Source organism: Gaeumannomyces tritici, assembly GCF_000145635.1.
Source record: "Gaeumannomyces tritici R3-111a-1 unplaced genomic scaffold supercont2.7, whole genome shotgun sequence".
Classification (NCBI taxonomy): Eukaryota; Fungi; Ascomycota; class Sordariomycetes; order Magnaporthales; family Magnaporthaceae; genus Gaeumannomyces; species Gaeumannomyces tritici.
In genome coordinates this window covers 2,308,268-2,331,237 of record NW_008804551.1, presented here as the reverse complement: position 1 = coordinate 2,331,237, position 22,970 = coordinate 2,308,268, and the positions used below count along the sequence as shown (strand labels likewise).

At 53.9% G+C, this 22,970-nt stretch overlaps 10 protein-coding genes across 10 annotated transcripts; 3 read left to right on the top strand and 7 right to left on the bottom strand.

The window, feature by feature from the left end:
• Positions 1-1,232: 1,232 nt before the first annotated feature.
• GGTG_12092 (hypothetical protein) lies at positions 1,233-3,647 on the top strand. Its single transcript, XM_009229985.1, has one exon. It carries the CDS (start codon positions 1,735-1,737, stop codon positions 3,556-3,558), a length of 1,824 nt encoding a protein of 607 aa, XP_009228249.1. The 5' UTR covers positions 1,233-1,734; the 3' UTR covers positions 3,559-3,647.
• Positions 3,527-6,105, bottom strand: GGTG_12091 (methylcrotonoyl-CoA carboxylase subunit alpha). The gene is made up of 2 exons (XM_009229984.1): positions 3,931-6,105; positions 3,527-3,857 (listed from the first exon to the last, which is right to left on the bottom strand). The coding sequence occupies exons 1-2, from the start codon at positions 6,042-6,044 to the stop codon at positions 3,719-3,721; spliced, it is 2,253 nt and encodes a 750-aa protein (XP_009228248.1). The 5' UTR covers positions 6,045-6,105; the 3' UTR covers positions 3,527-3,718.
• Positions 6,106-6,382: 277 nt separating this feature from the next.
• Positions 6,383-7,170, top strand: GGTG_12090 (hypothetical protein; the record flags this gene model as incomplete). The annotated part of the gene is made up of 2 exons (XM_009229983.1): positions 6,383-6,665; positions 6,740-7,170. 2 exons carry the CDS (start codon positions 6,383-6,385, stop codon positions 7,168-7,170), a joined length of 714 nt encoding a protein of 237 aa, XP_009228247.1.
• On the bottom strand, positions 7,124-8,381 carry GGTG_12089 (hypothetical protein). Its single transcript, XM_009229982.1, has 2 exons — positions 8,127-8,381; positions 7,124-8,064 (listed from the first exon to the last, which is right to left on the bottom strand). Exons 1-2 carry the CDS (start codon positions 8,322-8,324, stop codon positions 7,318-7,320), a joined length of 945 nt encoding a protein of 314 aa, XP_009228246.1. The 5' UTR covers positions 8,325-8,381; the 3' UTR covers positions 7,124-7,317.
• Positions 8,382-9,217: 836 nt separating this feature from the next.
• On the top strand, positions 9,218-11,742 carry GGTG_12088 (hypothetical protein). The gene is made up of 2 exons (XM_009229981.1): positions 9,218-11,084; positions 11,171-11,742. The coding sequence occupies exons 1-2, from the start codon at positions 9,413-9,415 to the stop codon at positions 11,584-11,586; spliced, it is 2,088 nt and encodes a 695-aa protein (XP_009228245.1). The 5' UTR covers positions 9,218-9,412; the 3' UTR covers positions 11,587-11,742.
• Positions 11,618-13,850, bottom strand: GGTG_12087 (hypothetical protein). Its single transcript, XM_009229980.1, has 6 exons — positions 13,480-13,850; positions 13,044-13,424; positions 12,880-12,980; positions 12,492-12,813; positions 12,300-12,419; positions 11,618-12,236 (listed from the first exon to the last, which is right to left on the bottom strand). Exons 1-6 carry the CDS (start codon positions 13,837-13,839, stop codon positions 11,754-11,756), a joined length of 1,767 nt encoding a protein of 588 aa, XP_009228244.1. The 5' UTR covers positions 13,840-13,850; the 3' UTR covers positions 11,618-11,753.
• A 2,225-nt stretch (positions 13,851-16,075) lies between these two features.
• Positions 16,076-17,304, bottom strand: GGTG_12086 (hypothetical protein; the record flags this gene model as incomplete). Its single annotated transcript, XM_009229979.1, has 5 exons — positions 16,076-16,103; positions 16,183-16,192; positions 16,697-16,838; positions 17,037-17,147; positions 17,266-17,304. 5 exons carry the CDS (start codon positions 17,302-17,304, stop codon positions 16,076-16,078), a joined length of 330 nt encoding a protein of 109 aa, XP_009228243.1.
• A 566-nt stretch (positions 17,305-17,870) lies between these two features.
• On the bottom strand, positions 17,871-18,156 carry GGTG_12085 (hypothetical protein; the record flags this gene model as incomplete). The annotated part of the gene is made up of 2 exons (XM_009229978.1): positions 17,871-18,054; positions 18,137-18,156. The coding sequence occupies 2 exons, from the start codon at positions 18,154-18,156 to the stop codon at positions 17,871-17,873; spliced, it is 204 nt and encodes a 67-aa protein (XP_009228242.1).
• An 89-nt stretch (positions 18,157-18,245) lies between these two features.
• Positions 18,246-19,433, bottom strand: GGTG_12084 (hypothetical protein; the record flags this gene model as incomplete). Its single annotated transcript, XM_009229977.1, has 3 exons — positions 18,246-18,492; positions 18,962-19,077; positions 19,392-19,433. 3 exons carry the CDS (start codon positions 19,431-19,433, stop codon positions 18,246-18,248), a joined length of 405 nt encoding a protein of 134 aa, XP_009228241.1.
• A 529-nt stretch (positions 19,434-19,962) lies between these two features.
• Positions 19,963-22,437, bottom strand: GGTG_12083 (hypothetical protein; the record flags this gene model as incomplete). The annotated part of the gene is made up of 9 exons (XM_009229976.1): positions 19,963-20,011; positions 20,089-20,210; positions 20,381-20,393; positions 20,558-20,669; positions 20,813-20,850; positions 20,998-21,057; positions 21,144-21,227; positions 21,295-21,342; positions 21,830-22,437. The coding sequence occupies 9 exons, from the start codon at positions 22,435-22,437 to the stop codon at positions 19,963-19,965; spliced, it is 1,134 nt and encodes a 377-aa protein (XP_009228240.1).
• Between the last annotated feature and the right edge of the window lie 533 nt (positions 22,438-22,970).

Here is a 22,970-nt window from a genome sequence, read left to right as displayed (position 1 = left end):
CGAGCAGCCGCGGGTGGGCGCTGGGACGCAGCCAGGAGGGCTGTCGGGATCCGTGGATTGTCGCAAATAAATGACTGGTCGGGCGCCTGCCCTGGTGGAACGGCGTCGTCGCAATCGCAATCTGAGAGGGCGGTGCGATGCGATCACCTTGATCAGACTGGGAAAAGAAGGAAGAAAAGAAAAGAAAAGACAGAGATGGCTCACGAGAACAAGGTTGCACGAGATGGGATTTAACGAGCAGGACAAAGAAGCACATGGAAATCAAGCAGAAGGTGGCATGTTCCGGCGTCAGCCAACGGCCACATTGGGCGATATTACTATCTGTGTAGTAGATGGACCAAGATGTGGCCCCCATTAAGATCTCCCTCGCAGGGCCGCGGCGTTGGGCAGGTGACTGAGAGCCATGACGACACCACCAGAAGGGTAGGTGGTCCGCTGTGGAGCCGTGGTCCTACTGGGGCGCGCACCAGGGCCCAAGCTCCCAGCTAGCCGAGGGGCCATGGAGAGCTGGTTCTGGGCCGTCGTGCTTTGTTCCTTTGAGAGGGGGGGACGCAGCCGACGTCATCCCTTGCTGCCACTTGCGGCCTTTTCCCGTCCGCCTCAGCGGCATCTGAACCTTTGCCCGGCTGTGAACCTTCCTGTGGGTGTGTGGTCAGCTGCCGCGTGTCGCAGCGTTCGCGTGCAAGTCACGACCACACGTCAGAAGGGCAGATCCGAGTCGGTGTGAGGGAAAAAAATCAAAAAAATCAGGGTCCAGCTGCGGCCAAGGACGACCCTTCTGACTCCCACGCGGGCAGCAGATGCTACGCAAAACCAAGGCAGCACGGCCAATCAGCCCTGCTGGTCAGCCTATCGCGAGCGAAACGTGAAACGGAAGCGACGAGGCCTTGAGTGAAACGTGGGGAAGACCAAGGCCGGGGTCGAAGCAGGCGTCTGGAGCAGGAATCCGACAGCAACAGCGCCATTTCAGGCCGCGGTTTGATCACCGCTACTGAGGCAGACATGCTGGGTCTGGATCTGGATCTGGATTTGGATCTGGATTTGGACCTGGATCTGGACCTGGATCTGGTTGGTCTTGGGTGGCGCATCCAGACTGAAGAGCCACCCCACACATGGGAGTTTTGTGGCTTGGCGGGGCAAGCAGTGCGGCGAGTCATCGCTTCTCGGCTGTCACGCCATGCCGCCGCGGCTGGAGCAAGGGACATGAAGAAGAAGGAATGGGAGTTGAGTGCATGCGGGCAGGCGTGTGAAGTACCTACCAGGTAGGCAAGTGTCAGATTATCAAGAGGCAGATAAAGCAAAGATGGAGCGTTTCGTCTGTCCATTGCAGCCGATAGATAGCAATGTGTTAATGCAAACAAGACCGCGGAAGTGCTTGGATTTTTTCTGTCCCTTCCACCTCCGCGGAACCTCGACGCTAATCCCGCCACGGCCATTGGCTGGCGCAGGCGATAAGACAGCCCCGAATGGCGTCAGCCAGACTCAGCATCCAAAAATTTACTCATGCCGAATCCCACGACGCCGATATCCGGCTTGCGGATTCCCGGAAGTGCCGCCGTCGCCTCTGCAAAATGTCCGTCCTGTCCAGCAACTCCTCGGGAGTGTGCAACTCGCGGGATCTCCCTTGCGAAAGGAGGGCAGTGATATATCTTGGGTAGCCTGGCCTGTTTGTCCTTTCTCCTGGACTTGGCAACACACAAAGAACCCTCAACACACGCATCAAAACGCCCAGCCATGGCGTCCACCCTCCCGCCCTACCATACGTCCATGCTGACGGCCGTCGACTGCCGAGGCCATGTGCACCTCGTCCTGGGCACCAACCCGCTGGCCGCCTCGCGCTGCGCCCAGAGCCTGGCCGCGGGCGCCACGCCCATCCTGATCGCCCCCGACACCACTAACGGCGACGCCGGCGACCCGCTGCACTACGCGCTGCGGCGGCGCGTCGACTCGGGCGAGGTGCAGTGGCTGCGGCGGCCCTTTGCGCCCGCCGACGTGTCGACGCTGGGTCGGCCCGAGGCGTCGTCGCACGTCGACGCCGTCTTCGTGACGGCGGGGCCACGCGACCCGCAGAGCGAGGCCGTGTCGGCCCTGTGCCGCCGCCTGCGCGTGCCCGTCAACGTCGTCGACGCGCCCCGCCTCTGCACCTTCAGCCTGCTGTCCACCCACACCGACGGGCCGCTCCAGGTCGGCGTCACCACCAATGGCCGCGGCTGCAGGCTGGCCGGCCGCCTGCGCCGCGAGCTGGCCGCGTCCCTGCCCGCCGGCATGGGCGCCGCCTGCGCCCGCCTGGGGGAGCTGCGCAGGCGGATCCAGGAGGAGGACGGGGATGTGGTTGAAAGGAGTCCGAAGCGGCAGAAGCGAATGGAGGAGGAAAAGGAGGAAAAGGAGGAGAAGAAGACGAAGACGAAGACGAACGACGACCAAGCGCCTCCTGCAGCCGAGGACGAAGACGAGTCGTACGACCAGCGCGCCACGTTTAATAAACTGGTGACCGACGCAGACCTCGAGGCGGCCAAGACGCGGCGCATGCGGTGGCTGGCCCAGGTCTGCGAGTACTGGCCCCTGAAGCGCCTGGCCGCCGTCGACGATGCCGACGTCGACGCCGTGCTAGAGGCCTATACCGAAACCGAGCAGCAGCAACACGACCCCGCCAAAAGCGAGACGTTGCCACCCTCCCCCGCCGCCCGTGGCCGCGTCATCCTCGCCGGTTCCGGGCCGGGCCACCCGGACCTCCTGACGCGCGCCACCCACAAGGCGCTGCAGGCGGCCGACGTGGTGCTGGCCGACAAGCTCGTGCCGGCGGGCGTGCTGGACCTGATCCCGCGCCGCACCCCCGTCACCATCGCGCGCAAGTTCCCCGGCAACGCCGACGCGGCCCAGGACGAGCTCATGGCCCAGGCCGTGGCGGCCGCGCGGGAGGGCAAGGTCGTGCTGCGCCTCAAGCAAGGTGACCCTTATGTCTACGGGCGCGGCGGCGAGGAGGTGGCGACGCTGCGGGCCGCCGGGGTAGCGGTCGCGGTGCTGCCGGGCGTCACGAGCGCGCTGTCGGCCCCGCTCTTCGCCGGCGTCCCGCCCACGCAACGCGACGTGGCCGACCAGGTGCTCGTGTGCACTGGCACGGGCAAGAAGGGCAGGCCGCCCGCGCCGCCCGAGTACGTGGCCTCGCGCACTGTCGTGTTCCTCATGGCGCTGCACCGCATCACGGGGCTGGTGCGGGAGCTGACGTGCCGCACTGAGGAGGAGGAGGAGGAGGAGAAGAAGAAGAAGCAGGCTGGGGACGCGGGACCACCACCATCCAGGGCACTGTGGCCCAAAAACACGCCCTGCGCCGTCGTCGAGCGCGCCAGCTGCCCGGACCAGCGCGTCATCCGCACGACACTCGAGTTTGTAGCCGAGGCGATCGAGCAGGAGGGCAGCCGGCCGCCGGGGCTGCTCGTTGTAGGCAGGGCGTGCGAGGTGCTGCACTCGCCCGAGAGGGGCAGGTCCTGGGCCGTCGAGGACGGGTTCAAGGGGCTGGACCTGGATGAGCTGGTGCCGCAGGTAGGGCTGTCGGCTTAGTCGCAATGTGTATAGATTTATGCCTTTTATATGTTGCGTATGAACAGACCCAAGCATCACTTCGAAACGACGCAAGAAAAAGAAATCATGTACCCAAGATACGCCTGCTAACCCCTTGCGCCCAGCCGCGTCTTGCAAAGTGCACCAAACATGCCACTCGTCAGCTCGCCTCCTCGGCCTCTTCAAACAGTACCAGAATCGTCCCCGCCTTGCAAATGTCGCCCTCCTTGTGCGCTAGTTTCTTGATGACGCCGTCCTGGGGCGAGCGGATAACTGTCTCCATCTTCATGGACTCGATGCTGTAAAGGTGTTAGCTGGTTGCTTCCCGTTATGGCGTTTTAAAAGGAAAAAAAAAACCAAAAAAAAACTCACACGACCAGCGGCGTCCCCTTCTCCACCACGTCGCCCTCGCCCACCTCGTTCCGCAGAATCTTGCACGGCATGGGCGCCACGACCGACGCGGCCGCCTCCTTGAGCCCCAGCGCCTCCTCGTACCACGACGGCTGCGCCAGCGCCAGCTCCGTCTTGGTGCCGAGCTGGAACACGGTGATGCGGTCGCCGTTGGTCGGGTCCCGCACCACCGTCGACTCGATGCGCGCTAGCGGGAAGAGCGACCTGACGGTCGTTTTTGTCGAGTTCCTAGTGCTGCTGCTGCTGCCGGTTGTGATGTTGTCAAACTCGCGAGGCGTCTCCTCGCCGCCGCGTGAGACGCGCGCGTTGAACAGGCCGCCGCCGCGCTGCGTTACCACCACCTCGACCACGTCTTCCTTGGCGCCCTCGGCCGGCTGCTCCGCGTAGCCGTCCGTCACCTTGAAGGCAAACCTGCGGTCCCCCGTGGACGCGCCCGCGTCGCCGAAGCCCAGCGTCTCGCCGTGCGGGCCCGGGGCTGCTTGGGGAGGCGACGAAGCAGCGGCGAGCGCCAGGGCCGCCTGGACAAACACCTCGTCCTCGACGCGGCGCGGCGCAAACAGGTCGTCCCGCCAGCGCTCGATGAAGCCCGTATCGAGGTCGCCCTCGACAAAGGCCGGGCTACGGCACAGGCGCTTGAGGAACTCGATGTTTGTGCTAAGCCCGACCACCTCGTACTCGCGCAGCGCGAGCTCCAGCCGCCGGATCGCCGTCTCGCGGTCGCGGCCGCGCACGATGAGCTTGGCTATCATGCCGTCGTAGGCCTGCGACACCGTGTCACCCTCGACGAAGCCGGCGTCGATGCGCACGTCGGCGTCCTCGGCCGCTTTGGAGTCGGTGTCGGTGCGCGGCGTGGCCAGGTGCACGAGCCGGCCCGAGTCCGGCAGGAAACCCTTCTCCGGGTTCTCGGCGTAGATGCGGGCCTCGATGGCGGCGCCGCGGCCCCGGATGCGCGCCTCGATCTCATCCTGCGTCAGCGGCAGCGGCTCGCCCGCAGCCACGCGCAGCTGCCACTCGACCAGGTCCGTGCCCGTCACCATCTCGCTGACGGGGTGCTCAACCTGCAGCCGCGTGTTCATCTCCATAAAGTAGAAGCGGTCCGTGTCGCGGTCCAGGATGAACTCGACGGTGCCGGCGCCCACGTAGCCCACGGCGGCGGCGGCGGTGCGCGCCTTGGCCCACAGGTCCTGGCGCAGTTCCTCGGCTAGCCCTGGCGCGGGCGACTCCTCGAGCACCTTTTGGTGGCGGCGCTGGACGCTGCAGTCGCGCTCGCCCAGGGCCACGCAGGCGCCGTGGCGGTCGGCAAAGACCTGCACCTCGACGTGGCGCGGGCGCTCAATGTACTTCTCCACCAGCATCACCTCGCCGTCCGGGCCGAAGCTGGCGCGGGCCTCGGCGCGGGCGCTGCGCAGCTGGGCGGGGAACTCGTCGACCGAGCGCACGATGCGCATGCCCTTGCCGCCGCCGCCCTTGACGCTCTTGAGCAGGACCGGGTACGTGATCTCGGCGGCGCGGTCCTGCAGGAAGGCGGGGTCCTGGTCCGGGCCGTGGTAGCCTGGCACACAGGGCACGCCGGCGGCCGTCATGAGCTCCTTGGACCGGGCCTTGTCGCCCATGTCGGCCATGGCCTGGGGCGGCGGACCGACGAAGTTGATGCCGCGGTCGGCACAGAGCCGCGCAAACGCCGCGTTCTCCGACAGGAAGCCGTAGCCTGGGTGCAGGGCCGAGATGCGGTGGCGGGCGGCTAGGGAGGCGATGCTGTCGCCGTCGAGGTATGCGCGCGGGTCGGAGCCCAGGGCGATGGAGGAGGGCGAGGCGGCGGCATGCTGCGAGTCCTTGTCGACGTCGGTGTAGATGGTTGTCGTCGGAATGCCGAGGCGGGTGGCGGTGCGGTGGATGCGGAGGGCAATCTCGCCGCGGTTGGCGATGAGGAGGGAGGTGATGGGGGTGGTGGTGGTGGTGGTGGTGGATGTGGTGCTGGCAGTGGTGCTGCTACTCGATGCTGGGGTCGTCGTGGAGAGCAGGCGGGAGACGTTGCGCAGTGGCAGCCGCGCGTGGGCTTTCCTGAGGGACCGCATCTTGTTTTGTTGTTGTCGATGCCTCGGAGTGGTTTGGATGAAAGATGGACAAGCAGAGAAGGTAGGTTGGAGGTCAAGACCTCAACAGCTCGGCCATTCCAGCCGCTAGCACAGCACCTCCAGAGCCGAGGCTAGCCGTCGTGGGCGCCCAATTGGCGCCAACCCCGCCGAATTGGGCCGACGTCATCAGCACCCCTGGCACCATCCGGAGCACCTGACCCACTCCATCCTAGCTGCCGTCGAGCTGAACAGCGCTGGCGCCAATTGTCAGCATTATCCCCTCCGCCCAGCCATCCATCGACCAGCCGCCAGACTGCTAAGGCTTACAGACAGCCACCATGGACCAGATCCCACTCAACCATGAGGCCTCGGCCGGCGACACGCACAAGCAGACGACAGCCACGCTGCCCGGCGAGGTGGTGCAGTGCCTCGAGAATGCGCGCTTCCTGCACCTGGCGACGTGCACCGACAACGTCCCCCACGTCTCGCTCATGAGCTACACCTACCTGCCCGAGTCACCCTTTTCCCAGGACCCCGTCATCGTCATGACCACCAACGCCGCCAGCAAGAAGACCAACAACCTGCTGGCCAACCCGGCCGTCTCGCTGCTCGTACACGACTGTAAGTTGACTAACTTGATGGACAAACAACCCCTGGGCCTACCCCCCTGCCTAACTAACACCGGTCTTGCATAGGGGTTTCGCACCGCCCTCCCAACGCCCGCCGCATGTCGGGCGGCTCGCCCGGCCCCGAGCACCGCTCCAGCCTCGCCAACCTGCTCCTGAACCTCAACACGTCTTCAATCTCGTCCATCTCGGCCACCATCAACGGCTCTGCCCGCCTGGCCGACGCCGGCTCCGACGAGGAGAGGTACTACCGCCAGCAGCACCTCGAGAACAACACGTTCGACGCAGACGCCGGTGGTGTTGCCTCGTCACTTTTTGCCGCCGCCAACGGCGCCGCGCCTGATGCCGACTCTGCCGCCAGACCTTCCTTTGTCGACGGCGAGGACGTCCGGGTTGTCGTCGTCGCCATCAAGGACGTGCGCATCAGCGACTGGAAGGGTGCCGTGAGGGACTGGGTGCTGCTACCTGCCGAGGAGCCGAGGTTAAACGGGGTGAGGTAGGCGAGGAAAGTTCATGTCGGACGGCTCCGGATGGGATACACACAAGAGCGATGGACAGAGCATTACCTATTGATATCATGCGGGCCCTGGGCAGTTGGAATCTATCTATCACGTCTCATGTTGTGTCCGGCAGCGAGCTCACAGCCTTCACAGCCTTCCCTTTCTCCTCAAGCCCTGCCACAGCGCGATTGCGGCAAGGCACTTGGCGTCGCAGGCGCCCTCGTACCAGAGGTCGTCCATGGGCACCAACTTGAGGGTGATCTTTTCTCCCTCGTCCCGCAGCCCCGTCAGCTTGCCCGTCCACTCTGCCAGCTGCTTGCGCGGAACCCTCCGCTCGTGCATGAAGATGGGTATGTACTCGTCGCAGCCCCCCGCCGACGGGTACACGGCCCGCGCCAGCTTCTCCCCGGCGTCCCGCTGCCCCCCGGCCGCCGCCGCCGTCGCCGCCTCCTCGGCGGCCAGGTCGCTCAGGCACGTCAGCTCCGACGCGGGAATGTCCAGCCCCAGCTCCTCCTTGATCTCGCGCGCCGCCGTGCCCGCGAACTGACCCTCGTCATCCACCATGCCGGCCGGCAGCTCGGCAAAGGCCAGGCTGCCGGCGGCGACGCGCGGCTGCACCGTCAGGAGCACGTGGCGCTCGTCGGCGCCGTCGTCGGGCATGAGCACCACCATCATGGCGACCGACGGTCCGCGCAGGAAGACGGCGCCCGGCAGCGACTCGCCCGCGCCGTTGGACACGTCCGCCGCTAGCTTGAGGAAGCCGACCCGCGACGCGCCGAACAGGTCGAACGCCTGCACCGTGACGGACCGCAGCCGGTACGGGTCCTGGCCGAAGGGGTGGTTGGCGGCCGTGGACTGCAGCGCCAGCGACGAGGTCAGGGTCGCGACCCAGTTCTGGGAGGAGCATGCATGTCAGCCTGGGGTGACACGGGCGGGGATGGGGTTGCGTCTTGTACCTTGAAGGGGTGGAATCCCAGGAGCTGCTCTTTTGATAGGCCCTGGGGTAGGGTGACTGGGATGTCATGGTCTGGGAGCTGAAAGGTCGATGCCATTCTGCAAAAGCCAAGAGCGGGGCGTGTGTTTGAGTGAGCTTGTCTGGAGAGGGCTCGGAATACTCGTGGGAGCTGGAGATGGGGTATGGTTTCTAGGCGCATATCACTGACACATTGAAGAGTTTTAGAGTACTATTTGATGAGTGTTTGCGGCTGTCTTTATTCAATCTAACCAACGCTTGAGCTTCCATGACGTCGGGCTGTGTTTGCTGTGTGGAGTTGAAGGTGGGGGCAGAACGCCTTCAGTGGGCGTTTTGCAGAAGATGGAAAAAATCCAACACCAGGCGGACAAAGACAATGGGCTGACGTGGGCGACACAGCAGTGTGCCCACATCCATCACAGCAGCGTGTTCGACCATGATAAGGCCGACTGCTAATCTTGCCTGCATCTGCTTGCTGCCTCTCCAACCCATGAGCTGCCCGCGATGCCCTCGACGACGGTTCCACCACCAGGCAAAAGCCCCGGACACAGTAAGCCCGCGCTCAACTGTGCAAGAGGCAGCCAAGCTGCGATGCCCCCCACGCCTTACAAACAGCCTGGCCGCAGTCGGGAGGATCCTTTTCGCTCGGACTTTCTTCTTCTTCCCTGTCTGGTATTCACGAAGCGAGGGTTTTGTTTGGTTGGTTCCAAACCGAACCCAGGAATTAGTATTGATGTTTTCTCGCACTCTAGCACCGCCTGTTGATGGAACATATCTGGCTTTTGGGGGTAAACCCGGAGCTGCGTGCGTGGCAGCCTAGGGATCGTCGCAAGACCCCCTGGTCTACTCCCTGCATCTGCCTGCTCCTCAGACGCTAGACCTCGCCATGGCCAATACCCCTCACCCTGCCATTGGCTGCCTTTCCGGAGCTCGATCAGCGCCAATGCAGGATGCCCTGCTCCGGCCTGGCTGCTGTCGCAGCTCCGGCAGCTGGTTGAGTCACTGCCCGAGCTTTTTTGGTGAGGCTGTAAGCTGCAAGCTGCAAGCTGCAGTGACGGCTGCTGGCAGCTGCACTGCTAAGGCAACAGTCTTGAATTTCCAGTAGAAGCATGAATGCGCTGTCTCCAATAGCCTGGTCCAGCCCGTCTCCGGTGGTAGCATTAATACACCCTTTTGTCCTCCCCTCTCGCCTCGTCTTGGTCTTGATGCAACACCAACCTTGACTCCCATCCTTCCGCTACATCCCCAAACACAGCCGGCAGACACACAATGGCGCCCTCTGCCGTGGTAGACGAACTCCTGGCCGAGCCGCAGGCCAACGGCACCAAGGCCAAGGCGGCCGCGGACCAGGCCAACGGCGAAGCGTCGTCCTCCGACGGCAAGGCGGACGACAAGACCGAGGACGGCGGGTCGGACAGCGAGACCACAGAGGACGACAAGAAGGCCGACAAGAAGGACGACAAGGAGGACGACAAGCCCAAGGAGCCGCTGGCGCCCAAGGGCTCCCTCAGCACGCCCAAGAACATCTACCGGTCCGCTAAGGACAGCGACGGCAACTGGTCGTGGGTCGACCACCCGCCCAAGGACCTGCTCGAGGCGGCCGAGAACGACGCGACGGCCCAGTACGCCGTGCTCGTGCGCAACATCAAGTCGCAGGACTCGCGCAAGAAGCTCGAGGCCCACTCGCTCGTGATCCAGAGCGAGTGGCTCCGCAAGGCCCTGGGCGAGATCCTCGAGGGCTACCCGGGCGTGGCCTGCGAGCTCGAGCGGCTCGAGTTCGAGGCGCCCTTCCACCCCTTTGTGCACCGCTGGCCCGAGTACACGGCCTACATGGCCAAGCCGGACCTCGACGAGACCACGAGGGAGCACCTCAAGGTGCTGCACGACATTTTGACCTACGAGATTGGCGACCAGATCCGCGCCCTCGAGGACTACGTCAAGGTCAAGAACATCAAGTTCTCGGACCTGTGGATGATCCTGCAGCCCGGCGCCGTCATCTTCTCGGCCTTCAAGGGCGCCCACTCGGCCATGCAGCTGCACGAGACCGAGTACATGCAGAACCAGTGCGGCCGCTTCCTGCGCCTGCGCCTCGAGTGCATCGACTACTCGGGCAAGGAGTTCGGCCGGTCGCGCGAGGTGGTCGACGTGCCCGAGTTCATCGGCCTGCGCAAGATCACGTCGCTCAACGCCTTCCCGCTCTCGTTCCACGAGGCCAAGGAGGAGGTGACGGAGCTCCTCGTCGGGCGCGGCAAGCTCTTCGAGGACCTGGCGGGACACTGCTTCAAGAGCTACGACGGCACCGCCATCACGTGGGACCGCGAGGGCAACGAGGTGCCCGTGCAGGTGTGCGGCCGCATCGTCATCGACATCAAGTCCTTCAACCGCTTCAGCCCCTACCCGCGCCGCTACGTCGAGGACTTTAACGCCCAGGACCTCGAGCTGCTGGCGGCGCACCGGCTCGCAAACGGGCTCGAGGGCGCGGGGCCGCTGCGCCTGACGCCCTTCCACCACATGCTCTGCCGCGGCCGCACGCGCGGCTACTCGCTCAAGCTCAAGAAGTGGCTCGACTTTTACGTCGAGCACGTGGCCGAGATCGAGTGGAACCGCCGCGCCTTTGACCGCCTCGTCCTGCCCGAGGACCAAAAGGAGCTGATCCTGGCCTTTTCCGAGTCGCAGCTCGACCAGACCGAGGGCGGCGGCGGCAAGTCGTTCGACGACTTCATCGCCGGCAAGGGCAAGGGCGTCATCTGCCTGCTGGCCGGCCCGCCAGGCGTCGGCAAGACCCTGACGGCCGAGGCGGTGGCTGAGCACCTGCGCGTGCCGCTGCACACCCTCAGCTCGGGCGACCTGGGCTCGCAGCCGTGGGAAGTGGAGCACGGCCTGTCGCGCATCCTGGAGCTGGTGGCGCGCTGGAACGCCATTCTGCTGCTGGACGAGTGTGGTAAGTCTTTTTGTTTGCTTTTGCGTCTCTACCTTCTCGAATGGTCGGTCGGTCGGTCCTCTAACCCCAAGACCCGACAAAAACAGACGTCTTCCTAGAGGCCCGCAGCACCCACGACCTGGAGCGCAACAAGGTCGTCAGCATCTTCCTGCGCACGCTCGAGTACTACGAGGGCATCCTCTTCATGACCACCAACCGCGTCGACAACATCGACCAGGCCTTCCAGTCGCGCATCCACGTTAGCCTCGAGTACAGCTCGCTCGACCCAACCTCGCGCGCCGCCATCTGGCGCAACTTCCTGGGCGGCCGCATGGGCATCACGCCCACCGATATCGAGGAGCTGGCCGAGTACCCGCTCAACGGCCGCCAGATCAAGAACGTGCTCAAGACGGCCCAGCTGCTCGCCTCGCGCAAGCAGAGCGAGCTCAAGCGGAGCTTCATCGACACCGTCCTGGCCATCGAGAAGCGGCGGCCGGGCGCTGTTCAGGCGGACGCGGCGTAGGGTGTTTTTTTTTTTTGTTTTTGTTTTTTTTGGGTGTTTTGAGTGCTTTGCAGGGTATTCGGCTTACTTGGGTCTTTTGTGTAGCGTCAACATGTTTCAACATTACGAAATGGTCGCTGCGAATGCATATGGTAGTAAACATTCATGCCTGCTGGATTATTATTATCCTACGTCTTGATAATGTTGGCGGCGGCCTGGATGCCCTTGGCCGTTTTGGACACCCACTCCTGCGCGATGGAGAGGTTACCGTACTGGACACCCTCGGTCACGCCCGGATACGTCGTGGGGGCGTACCCCGTGTCCAAACCCGGCGCAAACGCGACGTGCCTGAAAAAGTTCCTCCCCGGCAGCCCCCCTTGGCTGACGAAACCCCTCTGGAAGTCACGGTACTTGTGGTTGACGACCTTGATCAGGTCCTTGTCGTCCGTGGAAACGGCGAGCATCTCCAGGGTCTTGACCTCTGACGCGCGGCGCTCAAAGACCCCGATGGCGTCGGCCAGCTCGGCGAGGTCCAGCTTTGCGTCCTTCTCGGCCGCGTAGTCGACGAGGTCGTCGTAGTAGGCCCGGAGCTCCTTGCCGTAGTTGGGCAGGTCAAAAGGGATGACCTCATCGTCGGCTATGTGCAGGGCGAGGAGGGTCAAGTATTGGCCCTGGGTTGAGAGTCAGGTCAGCCAGGAAGCCCTTTTTCCACTGCATCTCGCTAGTCATCTTACCATGGCAGCATGGATGTGGAAGCCCGGATCGCCAAAAGTCGACATCCAGTAGTACGAGTCGTAGTTGCTGTGGTAGTGCCACACGGGATCTTGCGAGCTGCCACCTGATCCCATGTCGACCTGGGCGGAAGAGTGCCTAGTCAGTATCAAGGAATGTCCGAGTAAGTGGAGGAGAAAATGGATGTAACATACTGAGCTTATACCAGAGTGGACAAAGGCAGTGTAGTCGCTCCCACTACCGAGTGCTCCCACAATGCCGCCCGAGGCCTCGCGCCAGGCGTCGTACAGGCTGCGGTTGAAGCCGCCAAAGTTGGGGTGCACAACCTTTTTCATCACCTCGGTGGCGATGGTGTGAAGCTCCGGTGTGGTGGAGAGACTTGGGCGAGGGCCAGAAACGGCGACATCGATGTTCAGATAGGCGACGGCAGTCTCCGTGAGCGCGTTGACGTGCTCCTCAACCCATTCGGTCGACCCCAGTAGCCCATACTCCTCGGCGTCCCAAGAGGCAATTACACTGTGGGAGCGCTGATTAGCATGCAGCAAGCGGATCGATATCGATTGTATGCCGAACGAGACTCACATTGTCCGCCTGGGCTTCCAGCCAGTCTCGAGCAGCTTCTTAATGGCCTTGGTGAGCTCGAGCAAAACGGCACTTCCAGAGTTGGGATCGCCATTCCCGCCCTGGTTTGGTCTTTTAGCTTCCGTCCAAAATTTGAGGCCCGCTCTGGTTGAGGGAAGGCTTACAATCATCCACGTGTCGCGGTGATTTCCAATGACGACAACCTCGTCCGGGTTGGTGCCGTTGATGCGGCCGATGACGTTCCAGATAGGGGTGATCTTGCCCTCCATCTGGTTTACCAGCGACAGTTTGACGCCAGGGGCGGGACCGGTGCTATATGTGGCGTTCAGGGCGCCGCCCCAGGAGCGTGTGCGGTTGACCTCCTGAGCCGTGAACCCGTGGCCATCTAGGGCCTGAAGAAGGGGCTCTGCGGCAGCGTATGAAATGGGGATCGAGGGGATTCGCGGCGTCACCTTTTCGGTGCCGGTTCGCGGGGCGCCTTCATGGGATGGGTAGCCGGGCGTGGTGGGGTCACCTGGATACTGGCTCAAGAACATCACGGAGCCCTAAGGAAGAATCAGTAGATGATATAAAAGAACGAGTTCATGCACATCCGCGTACCTTTTGGACGGAGCTGGGGTTCCTGGCAGGGCCGTGAGGGTAGGCGGCAACGCCCTTGGCCACGGTATTGTTGCCGTCGTCGCCCGGGTCCGAGAAAATCACAGCGCCAATCATGCCGTGGTCCTGGGCATTTTTGACCTTGAGGCCGCGGAAAATGGTGCCATAGCGCACAAGAGCAATCTTGCCTTCAAGGTCGACACCGAGTGCGACGAGCCGCTTGAAATCATCAAAGGTGTCACACGGGGATTGAACCAGTAACCCAGAAAGGCCGAACGGACGGCCAACAGGACGAGTTACAGGACAACGATAGGAAGCTGGGCGTTGGTTGGGCCGGCTAGAAGGGTTACAAGGACCCCGCATGCATTACGCGCCCGGTCGAAAGGGAGTTTGTTCCCCTTAACCCAAGTACGTATTTTTCCTATGCGCCCAAATAGCCTATATAAAAAAGGCTTATTTTTCGAGGTTATCGCCGGAAATTTTGCTTTTTTAAGCATTTTTTAAAAGCTTTAAAAAATTATTAATATATTGAGCACTTTCCAAGCCGATCCCAGATTTTTTTGTAACAAATAATTTCTTATTATTCCGGGATTGCTTTAACGTATTTATACTTTTGTTAAAAAGGGGTATCGTTAATTTAAATTATTTTTAACCATTACTTATTTCCATAGGTTTAATTCCCCTTTTTATTGCGCAAATTTTTAACAACGTTGCCGCGATTTTACGCATTTGGGCAGATAACCAAACCGGCTCGCCGAAATCTGCCCCTAAGGACGAAAAAAACCTTGCTAAAATAAGCGGCCCTATATTTTTTTGTTGGTATTGCACCCGCCTTACCGTTTAAAGCTCGCGAGCTTGCATTTATTACTTTACGAAGGCCGAACGCGACCAACAATTACGCTAAAAACCGACTTTGGCGTCGGTCGCCGTTACAACGGACCCCGATAAGCCCCCGCAACCGGTTACTTCGCAACCGCTTGCTATAACCACCAAGCTTACCGCTAAATCTTTTAACCCGCTTGTTACTTTAAATAACAAGCTTGCTTTTGCGTTTAAAAGGCTACGCGTTTTTTCCGAACCAATTAATCCGCGGCAGGTAACCTTACTTATTGCGACAAAATTTAAGCTTATCGGCGAAAATCGCCTTACCCGGGTCGAAAAACAATAAAGCGATTTTAAACAAAACCTTACAGCACGCGTTAACGTTTTAATAAAAAATTTAAATTACGCTCGTAATTTTACCCGTACCGTCCTTATATAAACAAATTAATAATACGAAGCCATTGCTTAGCTTTTAAAAAAGGGAAAAAAAAACGAATTGCATACGAAAGCGCCGTTGCGAAACGCATTGATACTATTAAAAAGCGCTTGCGATTCGAAGCAAATTAAGCATTTAATAACTTCGCTTTGCAAATTAACATTATACGGGAAAACCTTACCGCTTTTACCCAATAAATTAAAGCCCGAAGCAAAACTACCAAATCGTAAATTTCCGCTTTCCGAAAAAAGCATAAAAAAACCATTAAAAAGACCAAGCAGGGATTCGCTTTACAAAAGCGGGAATACGAGCTGCTAAAAAAGGAAATTACTTAGCTTTTTTTCCTAACGCATGCAATGGAAGCCACTTTTAAGAATACGATGCTTTTTAACGAAATTAAAAAGCGTTGCAATAATTTTAGCAAAAAAGTTAATAGCAATTCCGAACAGTTACAGCAATAAAATAACGCTATTACCGCTTTAAAATATAGCTTTGGCGTAATTACAAAATTTTACTAAAACCATTTTTAACAAATTTCCCGCATTACATTACCAAAACCTTTGCTTTCGTACAACGAAAGCCGGTAACTTTTAATTAAATTATTATTTTTTAATATTATTATGGCCGATAAAGAGCCCGCGGCCGAGCTTTGCGGGCAAATACCGTTTTAACCGCCCGTTGCAAGCTTTAAAGCTAAAAACAACGACCCGGAATTTAAACGGAACGGTTCGGTAAAACCATCCGTTGCTTTTAAACGGTTTTACTTACAAACCCCCAATAAAGTTCGTTAAAAATAAAATACCCTTATGCTTAACCTAAACATGGGAGCCATCGTGCTTTACATTATTTTTATTTTTAACAAGCTTTAATAAAGCAACGGCGGAAAACAATTCCTGCCCGTTATTTAAAAACCAAACTATTAATTACGTATCCCGGGGAACCTTACGTACGCTTAATGGATAAAGGAAATTTATAACGGCCTTTAAACATTTTACCAAACAATTTTGGCCTTTCGGCATGGAATTAAAAACTTTTTGCAAATTACCGAGCTCGTTTAATTCCAAATGGCAAAATTGCGCCAGCAATACAATTTTACCCGCCAAAATTACATAACGGTTTTTTAAATCGTCCAAAACGGCGTAACCATTTCCAAAGCACAAACCCGGAATTTTAAAAAAAAAATAATCGAAAATAGCAATTTATTCGCCGCTAAAATGTAAAATGTTATCGCCAAATCCGCTAGCGACAATATTACCCGCAAATACGCTTACAATAAAATAACCAAAGCTTACGAAATTTACCGATTAGCAATTAAAAATATATACCGTTGCTTTGCTTATATTATCGAAACCGTTGAGCAATGGGCGGGCTATACGGAATACAAAGTTACTTATACCGAACAAAGGCTAAACAACTTCGAAAAACGATAAAAAGCTATAACGGCTTACCTTTTAATTACTTTAAAACAATAGCAAGCGTTTGCTAAAAACATTATCGCTAAAATTAACCGGCGATTAACCAAAAGCAAGCAAATAAATATAACGGCCGTATTGTTACGAATTGCTTTTCGTTAAGCTTTTCGTTAAGCTACCCCCGTTGCTATTGGCACCTTTCCAATCCTGGTTTTTTTCGCCCGAACCCCGGTTACCCGGTTATTTGCGTTCCGGACCAACCTTACGCGAACCAAAAACAATTCGGTACTTAGCATAGCTTTATCCGTTTTAAAGCAATCCAATTTAATGCACCGCTAAATAATGCAAAAAAACCTTGCCGGATTTATGGCCGCCATGCATTAATAAGCCTAAAAAAGCTTTTACTTTTAAATGCTCGGCATAATTAATGGAATTTCTTTAAAAGGAATATCGTTATAGCAACCTTTTATGCTATTAAAGGATAACCTTTCGTTTTTCGATTTAAATGGGGATGGATACGGTTAACCCCCGGGGCTTCCGCCCCGCTTACGAACGGGCTTATCCTCGGTAAGCAAGGACCCTTTTCGCCGGTACGGAACAATTTTTATAGTTAATTCCGTTTTACTTAAGTTACCCCCCGTTTTTAACGGAAAAAAAACGGAATTTAAGGATTGGTAATATTTGGTACGGGCCTTTATAAGCGCCGTTCTTTAAACCTTTATAAGCGACGACCATAAAATTTTTTGGGTGGGTTTTTACTTTAAAAAAGCCGCTTTACGCGTCCACGTAAGGAAAGTACGGATGCTGGAAGCCTACGGACTTCCCGATACTTAAAACGCTTATTTTGGGTTTTTAGCCAATACGTTTTATAACTTTAACGAAAAACGCACGGATTCCATTAAATTGGATAATTTTAAATACAAAAACGATATTGTCGGGTTTTTTATGGAGCTAACCCAATTTAATGCAATAATTAAACTAACCGGTACCCGTTTTAAAAACTTTGTTAAAAAAAAACTTCCTAACGAAATAAGCCGGTTTGTTTACGCCAATAAAAGGCGCATCCTTAACGTAAACAAAAAATTCTTGGAGTTTTTCCAAAAAGCCGGCATTACATACGAGCTTATGGCGGCAAATAAAAATACATTCCAAAAGCATTATAAAAACCAAAGGCCCAAAAAAAAAGGAAAAAGCAAGCCCGTTTCGATTTCGAAGCGTTCGAACGCGGGCCGTCCCTGCGATAAAAGCTTTAAAAAAACCCCCGGCCCATTTTTAAATTCCCGTACCGCGGCAAACAAAGGAACGAGCCCCGGCTAAACTTGCAAAAACAATGTTTAAACCATTACTTAAAGCGCTTTCGATAGCGTTAACCAAAAAAACATTAATGCCCGAAAAAAGGACGGTATTAATTGCTAGCGATGCGGGCGAAATAATTACCACATTCGGAAGTGCTTTGCTAAAAAAGATACCGCGGGTACCGAGCTTTCCCCATTACCCGCGAAAACGGCCGCCGGTGCCAAAAGGCCCGTTATCGAACCCCCGCCGGTAAAAGAAAAAACCAAAAAGCGTTTTAATAAAAAGGTTAAAATAATTAAAATGGCTAAGCACGTTTTTAAACCAAACCATAACCAATATTTCGAAGAAATCGATACGGATTCCAATTGCTAAAATTTAAGGGTTTCGATAACGCCACCCAAAGGGTTTTAAAAAGGCAATAGCGCTATTTAAACCGTTATTTGCGCTTTTTTGCAAGCCCGAATAACGGGCTTGACCCGGGTAATTACGAAACCCATATTAAATATGGCCTTGCGAATTAAAGGATAAAAAAAAATTACGGTTAAAATTTTTTTAAATTGCGGCAGCAATAACGGGTTTTTTATTTTTACCCAAATGGCCGCCAAATTATAACTATATGTTACCAAGCAAACGGTTTTAAAACCCATATTTAATTATACAAAACAAAAAAAGAACCCGTTAATTTATTACATACCCCGGGTTATTTTGCGGCATTATAATTACCGCTTTCGCGTAAACCTTAACGTGTTAAACCTAAATCCGGATTGCAACGTTTTATTGCCCGTTTAATGGATAACCCGCCATTACCTTACTGGGATTTTTAAACGGGACCATAAAAACATTCGTTTTAATACGAACGAATGCAAATCGTACCGCAAACTTTGGTCCCGTAAAATTTCCGACCTTTGCGATTTAACAAACATTTGCAATACAAACCCAATTACCGTCGCCTTAATTAAAAAATTAACGTTAATAAAACTTTTGTTTAATAATACCAACGAATTCGATAATATTTTAAAAAAGTTCCGCAAATTTTTCCCAATTATATTCCTAAAAGCAGTTATGCGCTTATTAAACCATTAGCTTTAAAATTACAAAATACATTTAAAAAAAAAGGCTACTTTTAATTAGGAATTTATATATAACTTTAGCGAAAAAAAACTTAGCGTTTTAAAACCTTAGCTTACCAAAAACCTCGAAGTAAAACGGATGTACGAAAGGAAAAAAGCGGTTGGAGCACCCTTAATGTTTGCCGAAAAAAAAGACCCAAAGGATCCGTTACGCCCAATTATCGATTACCGCGATATTAACGGCAAAACAATCCCGGAACGATGCCCGATCCCGTTAATAACGGAACTTTAAAACCGTTTTCGCAACGCCCGGTAAATAACCAAAATTAACCTTAAAACCGGCTTTTATTTAATCCAAATAAAACTAGGGCACGAATGGAAAACGGCGTTTCGTTGCAAGTATAGCCTTTTTAAATTTACCGTTATGCTTATAAGCTTTATTAACGTACCAACCACTTTCCAATAAATAATAAACCACATATTCCTGGACCTTATTAACGCCGGCTTCCTGGTTTATTTCGATAACTTCCTTATTTACGCAAAAACAGAAAAAAAGCATAACAACCTTATTAAAAAAGTATTAAAGCGCTTAACCAAATATAACTTCGCCGTTAACCCCCGCAAATGCGTTTGGGGAGCCCAGGAAATCGAGTTCCTGGGATACGTTATCGGCCCGGAAGGAATCCGGATGTTCCAAAACAAAATAAACGCGATTTTTAATTAAAAAGCATTTAAATAATTAAAAAAATGTTAATCGTTGGTTGGGTTCGCCAATTTTTACCGACGCTTTATTGCAGGATTTTCCAAAATCGTTAAACTTTTAACAATAGCCAATGCTTTTTTAAAAAAGGATTAAACATGGATAGCAAAAATGCAAACCGCTTTCGAAGCTTTAAAACAAGCATTTACTTTGCTACCCATCCTGCGGCACTTCGACCTTACGCTATAAGCAATTATGGAAACCGATGCTTTTAACTTTGCTTTGGCCGCAATACTATCCCAACGCAACCTTATTAACGGCAAGCTTTACTTTATAGCCTTTTATTCCCGTAAAATAATACCAGCAAAAATTAATTACAAAATTTACGATAAGGAATTATTTGCTATCGTAAATAGCTTTAGCAAATGGAAGCATTATTTCGAAAGGGCATAGCACAGGATTAAAATCTTTACGAATTACCAAAATTTGGCTTACTTTATTACGGCCAAAGTTTTTAACCAAAAACAAGCAAAATGGGCTTAATAGCTTTCAAGCTATTGGTTTTTAATTACATACCGCTTAAGCAAGCAAAACGAAAAGGCCGACGTACTTTCCAAATTCGAACAATACAAGTTTAAAAAAAGGGGGAGTAAAAACCAGCCAATTACAACGGTTTTTTAAAAAAAACACTTTAACCCTTTTTTACAAGCACCTTTATTTTTTTTAGCTTTAGCAAAGCTATGCAGCATCCTAACCATACGTTAAAATTAAACATTTACAAATAGGATTAAGCAAACCGCTATATCCAACACCAAATACCAAAAGCACTTAAAGATTTTCCACAAAAAGGAAGAAATTAGCGACGGGCTTTTGTACCACCGCAATAGGTTATGGGTTCCAGCACAATTAAAATTTAAGCGCGAAATTTTAAAATCCGAATACGATATTAAAATCGCCAAATATATAGGCATAAACAAAATTTTTAAATTAATTACCCGCTATTTTTGGTAGCTTAGCATCGAAAAGGACGTCCGAAATTACGTAAAAAGCTGTTTGGAATGCTAACGCAACAAAACGCCCAAATACGCTCCTTTTGGATTGTTTTAGCCCATAAAATTGCATTACCGCTTTTGGAACATTGTCGCTATGGATTTTATTACCGACTTACCCAATAGTTAAAGCTACGATTCCATTTGGGTTATGGTAAACCCGTTTACCAAAATGGGCCATTTCGTCCTTTTAAAAAAGGGATAAAAAAAAACGAATAATTTTATCCGCATTTTCGCCCGAAAATATTGGAAATTTTACGAAATTCCGTTGGATATTATTTTAAACCGAAACTTACGGTTTACCGCGCATTTGTAGCAAAATTTTTTTAATTTCGTAAGGATTAAACCCCGGATAAGCACCGCTTTTTACCCGCAAATAAACGGGCAAACGGAATAATTTAACCAAAGCTTTAAAGCTTATTTACGGTTTTTTATTAATTATAAAATGTCCAATTGGATGGATTTGCTGCTAATAGCAAAATTTATTTATAACAATATTTTGTTAGCAAATACTTTAATTTCTTTATTTTTTGTTAATTATAGGTTCGAACCAACCGTATACAACCCCCCAAAGCCAAAACGTATAAAACTTTATCCCGTTAACAAGCTTTACTTTTACTAAATGCACGGCATTTACAACGAAACCAAGCAATATTTCGACGCCGCCCAAAAACGAATAAAAAAATAAACGAATAAAAAACGACAAGCTTTGCCCGTTTTTACGAAAAAACAATACGTTATATTAAACGCTAAAAATATTAAAACCCGGCGCCCCATTAAAAAGCTTAATTTTAAACTTTTCGGCCCTTTCCAAATTATTAAAATTATTTTTTTTTTAACCGTTCGATTCGCGCTTCCACCATTATGGAAAATTTATTTTACCTTTTACGCTTCCTTAATCGAACCGTATTGGGCCGGCATCCAAGCACGGCCCGACCTAAAGCAAATTTTAAAAAACGTATTACCCTTACTGGACGTATTTAAAGTAAAAAAAATTAAACATTCCCGTTAAAAGGATAATTTAATATAATACCTTGTTAAATGGCTAAATTTTAACAAAAAGGATAAAATAATATAAAAGCTATGGGAAAATTTCGAAAGCGAAACGGCAAAAAAAAAAGTTAAGGATTTCCACCGCCGGCATTCCCGGAAGGCCCGAAACACCCGTATTTAAAGCCCGAAACGTGCCTTTAAAAAGGGGGGGATTGTATTACACGAGGATTAAACCAATAACCCAAAAAGGCCGAACGGACGGCCAACAGAACGAGTTACAAGACAACGATAGGAAGCTGGGCGTTGGTTGGGCCGGCTGGAGGGGTTATAAGGACCCCGCATGCATTACGCGCCCGGTCGAGAGGGAGTTTGTTCCCCTCGACCCAAGTACGTATCTTTCCTGTGCGCCCAAACAGCCTATATAAGGAGGGCTCATCTTTCGAGGTCGTCGCCGGAGATTCTGCTTCTTTAAGCATCTCCTAGAGGCCTTGAGAAATTATCAATATATTGAGCACTCTCCAAGCCGATCCCAGATCCCCTTGTAACAAAAGGTGCCCCGACCGACGTAGACGTACTCTGCCGAAACGTTTCCGCTGGCCGAGTAGCCATGGAAAGTCGGCGTGTTGTCTTGACGTCCCGTAACGTCGTCCTCTGGGAGGACATCCTCGACCAGGTTGACCTCGGTTGTGGACCCGTTGGCTTGGGTGAAGGACAGCGACGCGTGCAGCGGGTAGCTCAGATAGACGTGGTACTCGTTCAGCTGAGCGTCAAAGCCGTGTTCGGTCCAGCGGTCACGCGTCCACTCGGCGGCACTCTTTCCCATTCCAGCCAGCTTGACCTCGTGGCCGTAGTAGTTGGCCCACTGGTCGATGGTGACATTGTCAAAGGCGTTCACCAGAAGAGTTTCGTGCTCCGACAAGAGGGGTGGCCACTTCTGGCCCTCTTGTCGACGAGCCAGGGGCTTGCGATGAGAGTGCCGCTTGTATAGATCCTCCTCGTGCTGGCACGTCCAGGCCGAGGTGACCAAGGCGGCCGTAGCCAGCAGGTTGAGTTGTCCACGCATTGTATCTGAGCGGTGGTGACGGATCTCTGAGCGAGAGATCAAGAACCAGCGGCGGGCAGATGCGAGGGCTAAGTACGACGGTAACTGTGGGTGCAGCCCCTCACCGGCGTGGCGCGACATGCAGACGGCATGCGCTGTCGTCGGCCGGCATAACCAGGCCACGTCCTAGCGGGGTCATGGTAGGCTTCTTGCTGATAGGTAATCTACCTGCCGAGTTGAGTTGGCCGCAGGTGGTCTTGGTAAGCACGCAAGATGCGAAGCCGAGCTCGGTGATGGGAACTCGGGGATAGAATGACGATATCCGATGCGGGGCTGGTGCTTGCTGAGAGCCCGGTGAGCTCCAGTATGGCATGTGTGTCGTCATGGCTCGGCATACAAAGGCCGAAACAGGGCTGGAACAAGAAAGGCAGATGCAAAGCCAAGTGCTAAGCGGGCATATCTTGAGCTGCATGCAAGTTTCGACCTGCCATCTTGGGAGATACCCCGCAGGGCTGCTGCAGATGGCCGATCCGTGCTGGGAAGACGGGTGCCGGTACCGAGAACCACGGCTGGTCAGGCTGGTTTTGGTCGTTGGGGGTTTCCAGATGCACCCGCATCATTATGAGTCGTAAAGACATCAAAGTCGCCGACATGGTAGAAAGAATCAGCGACGA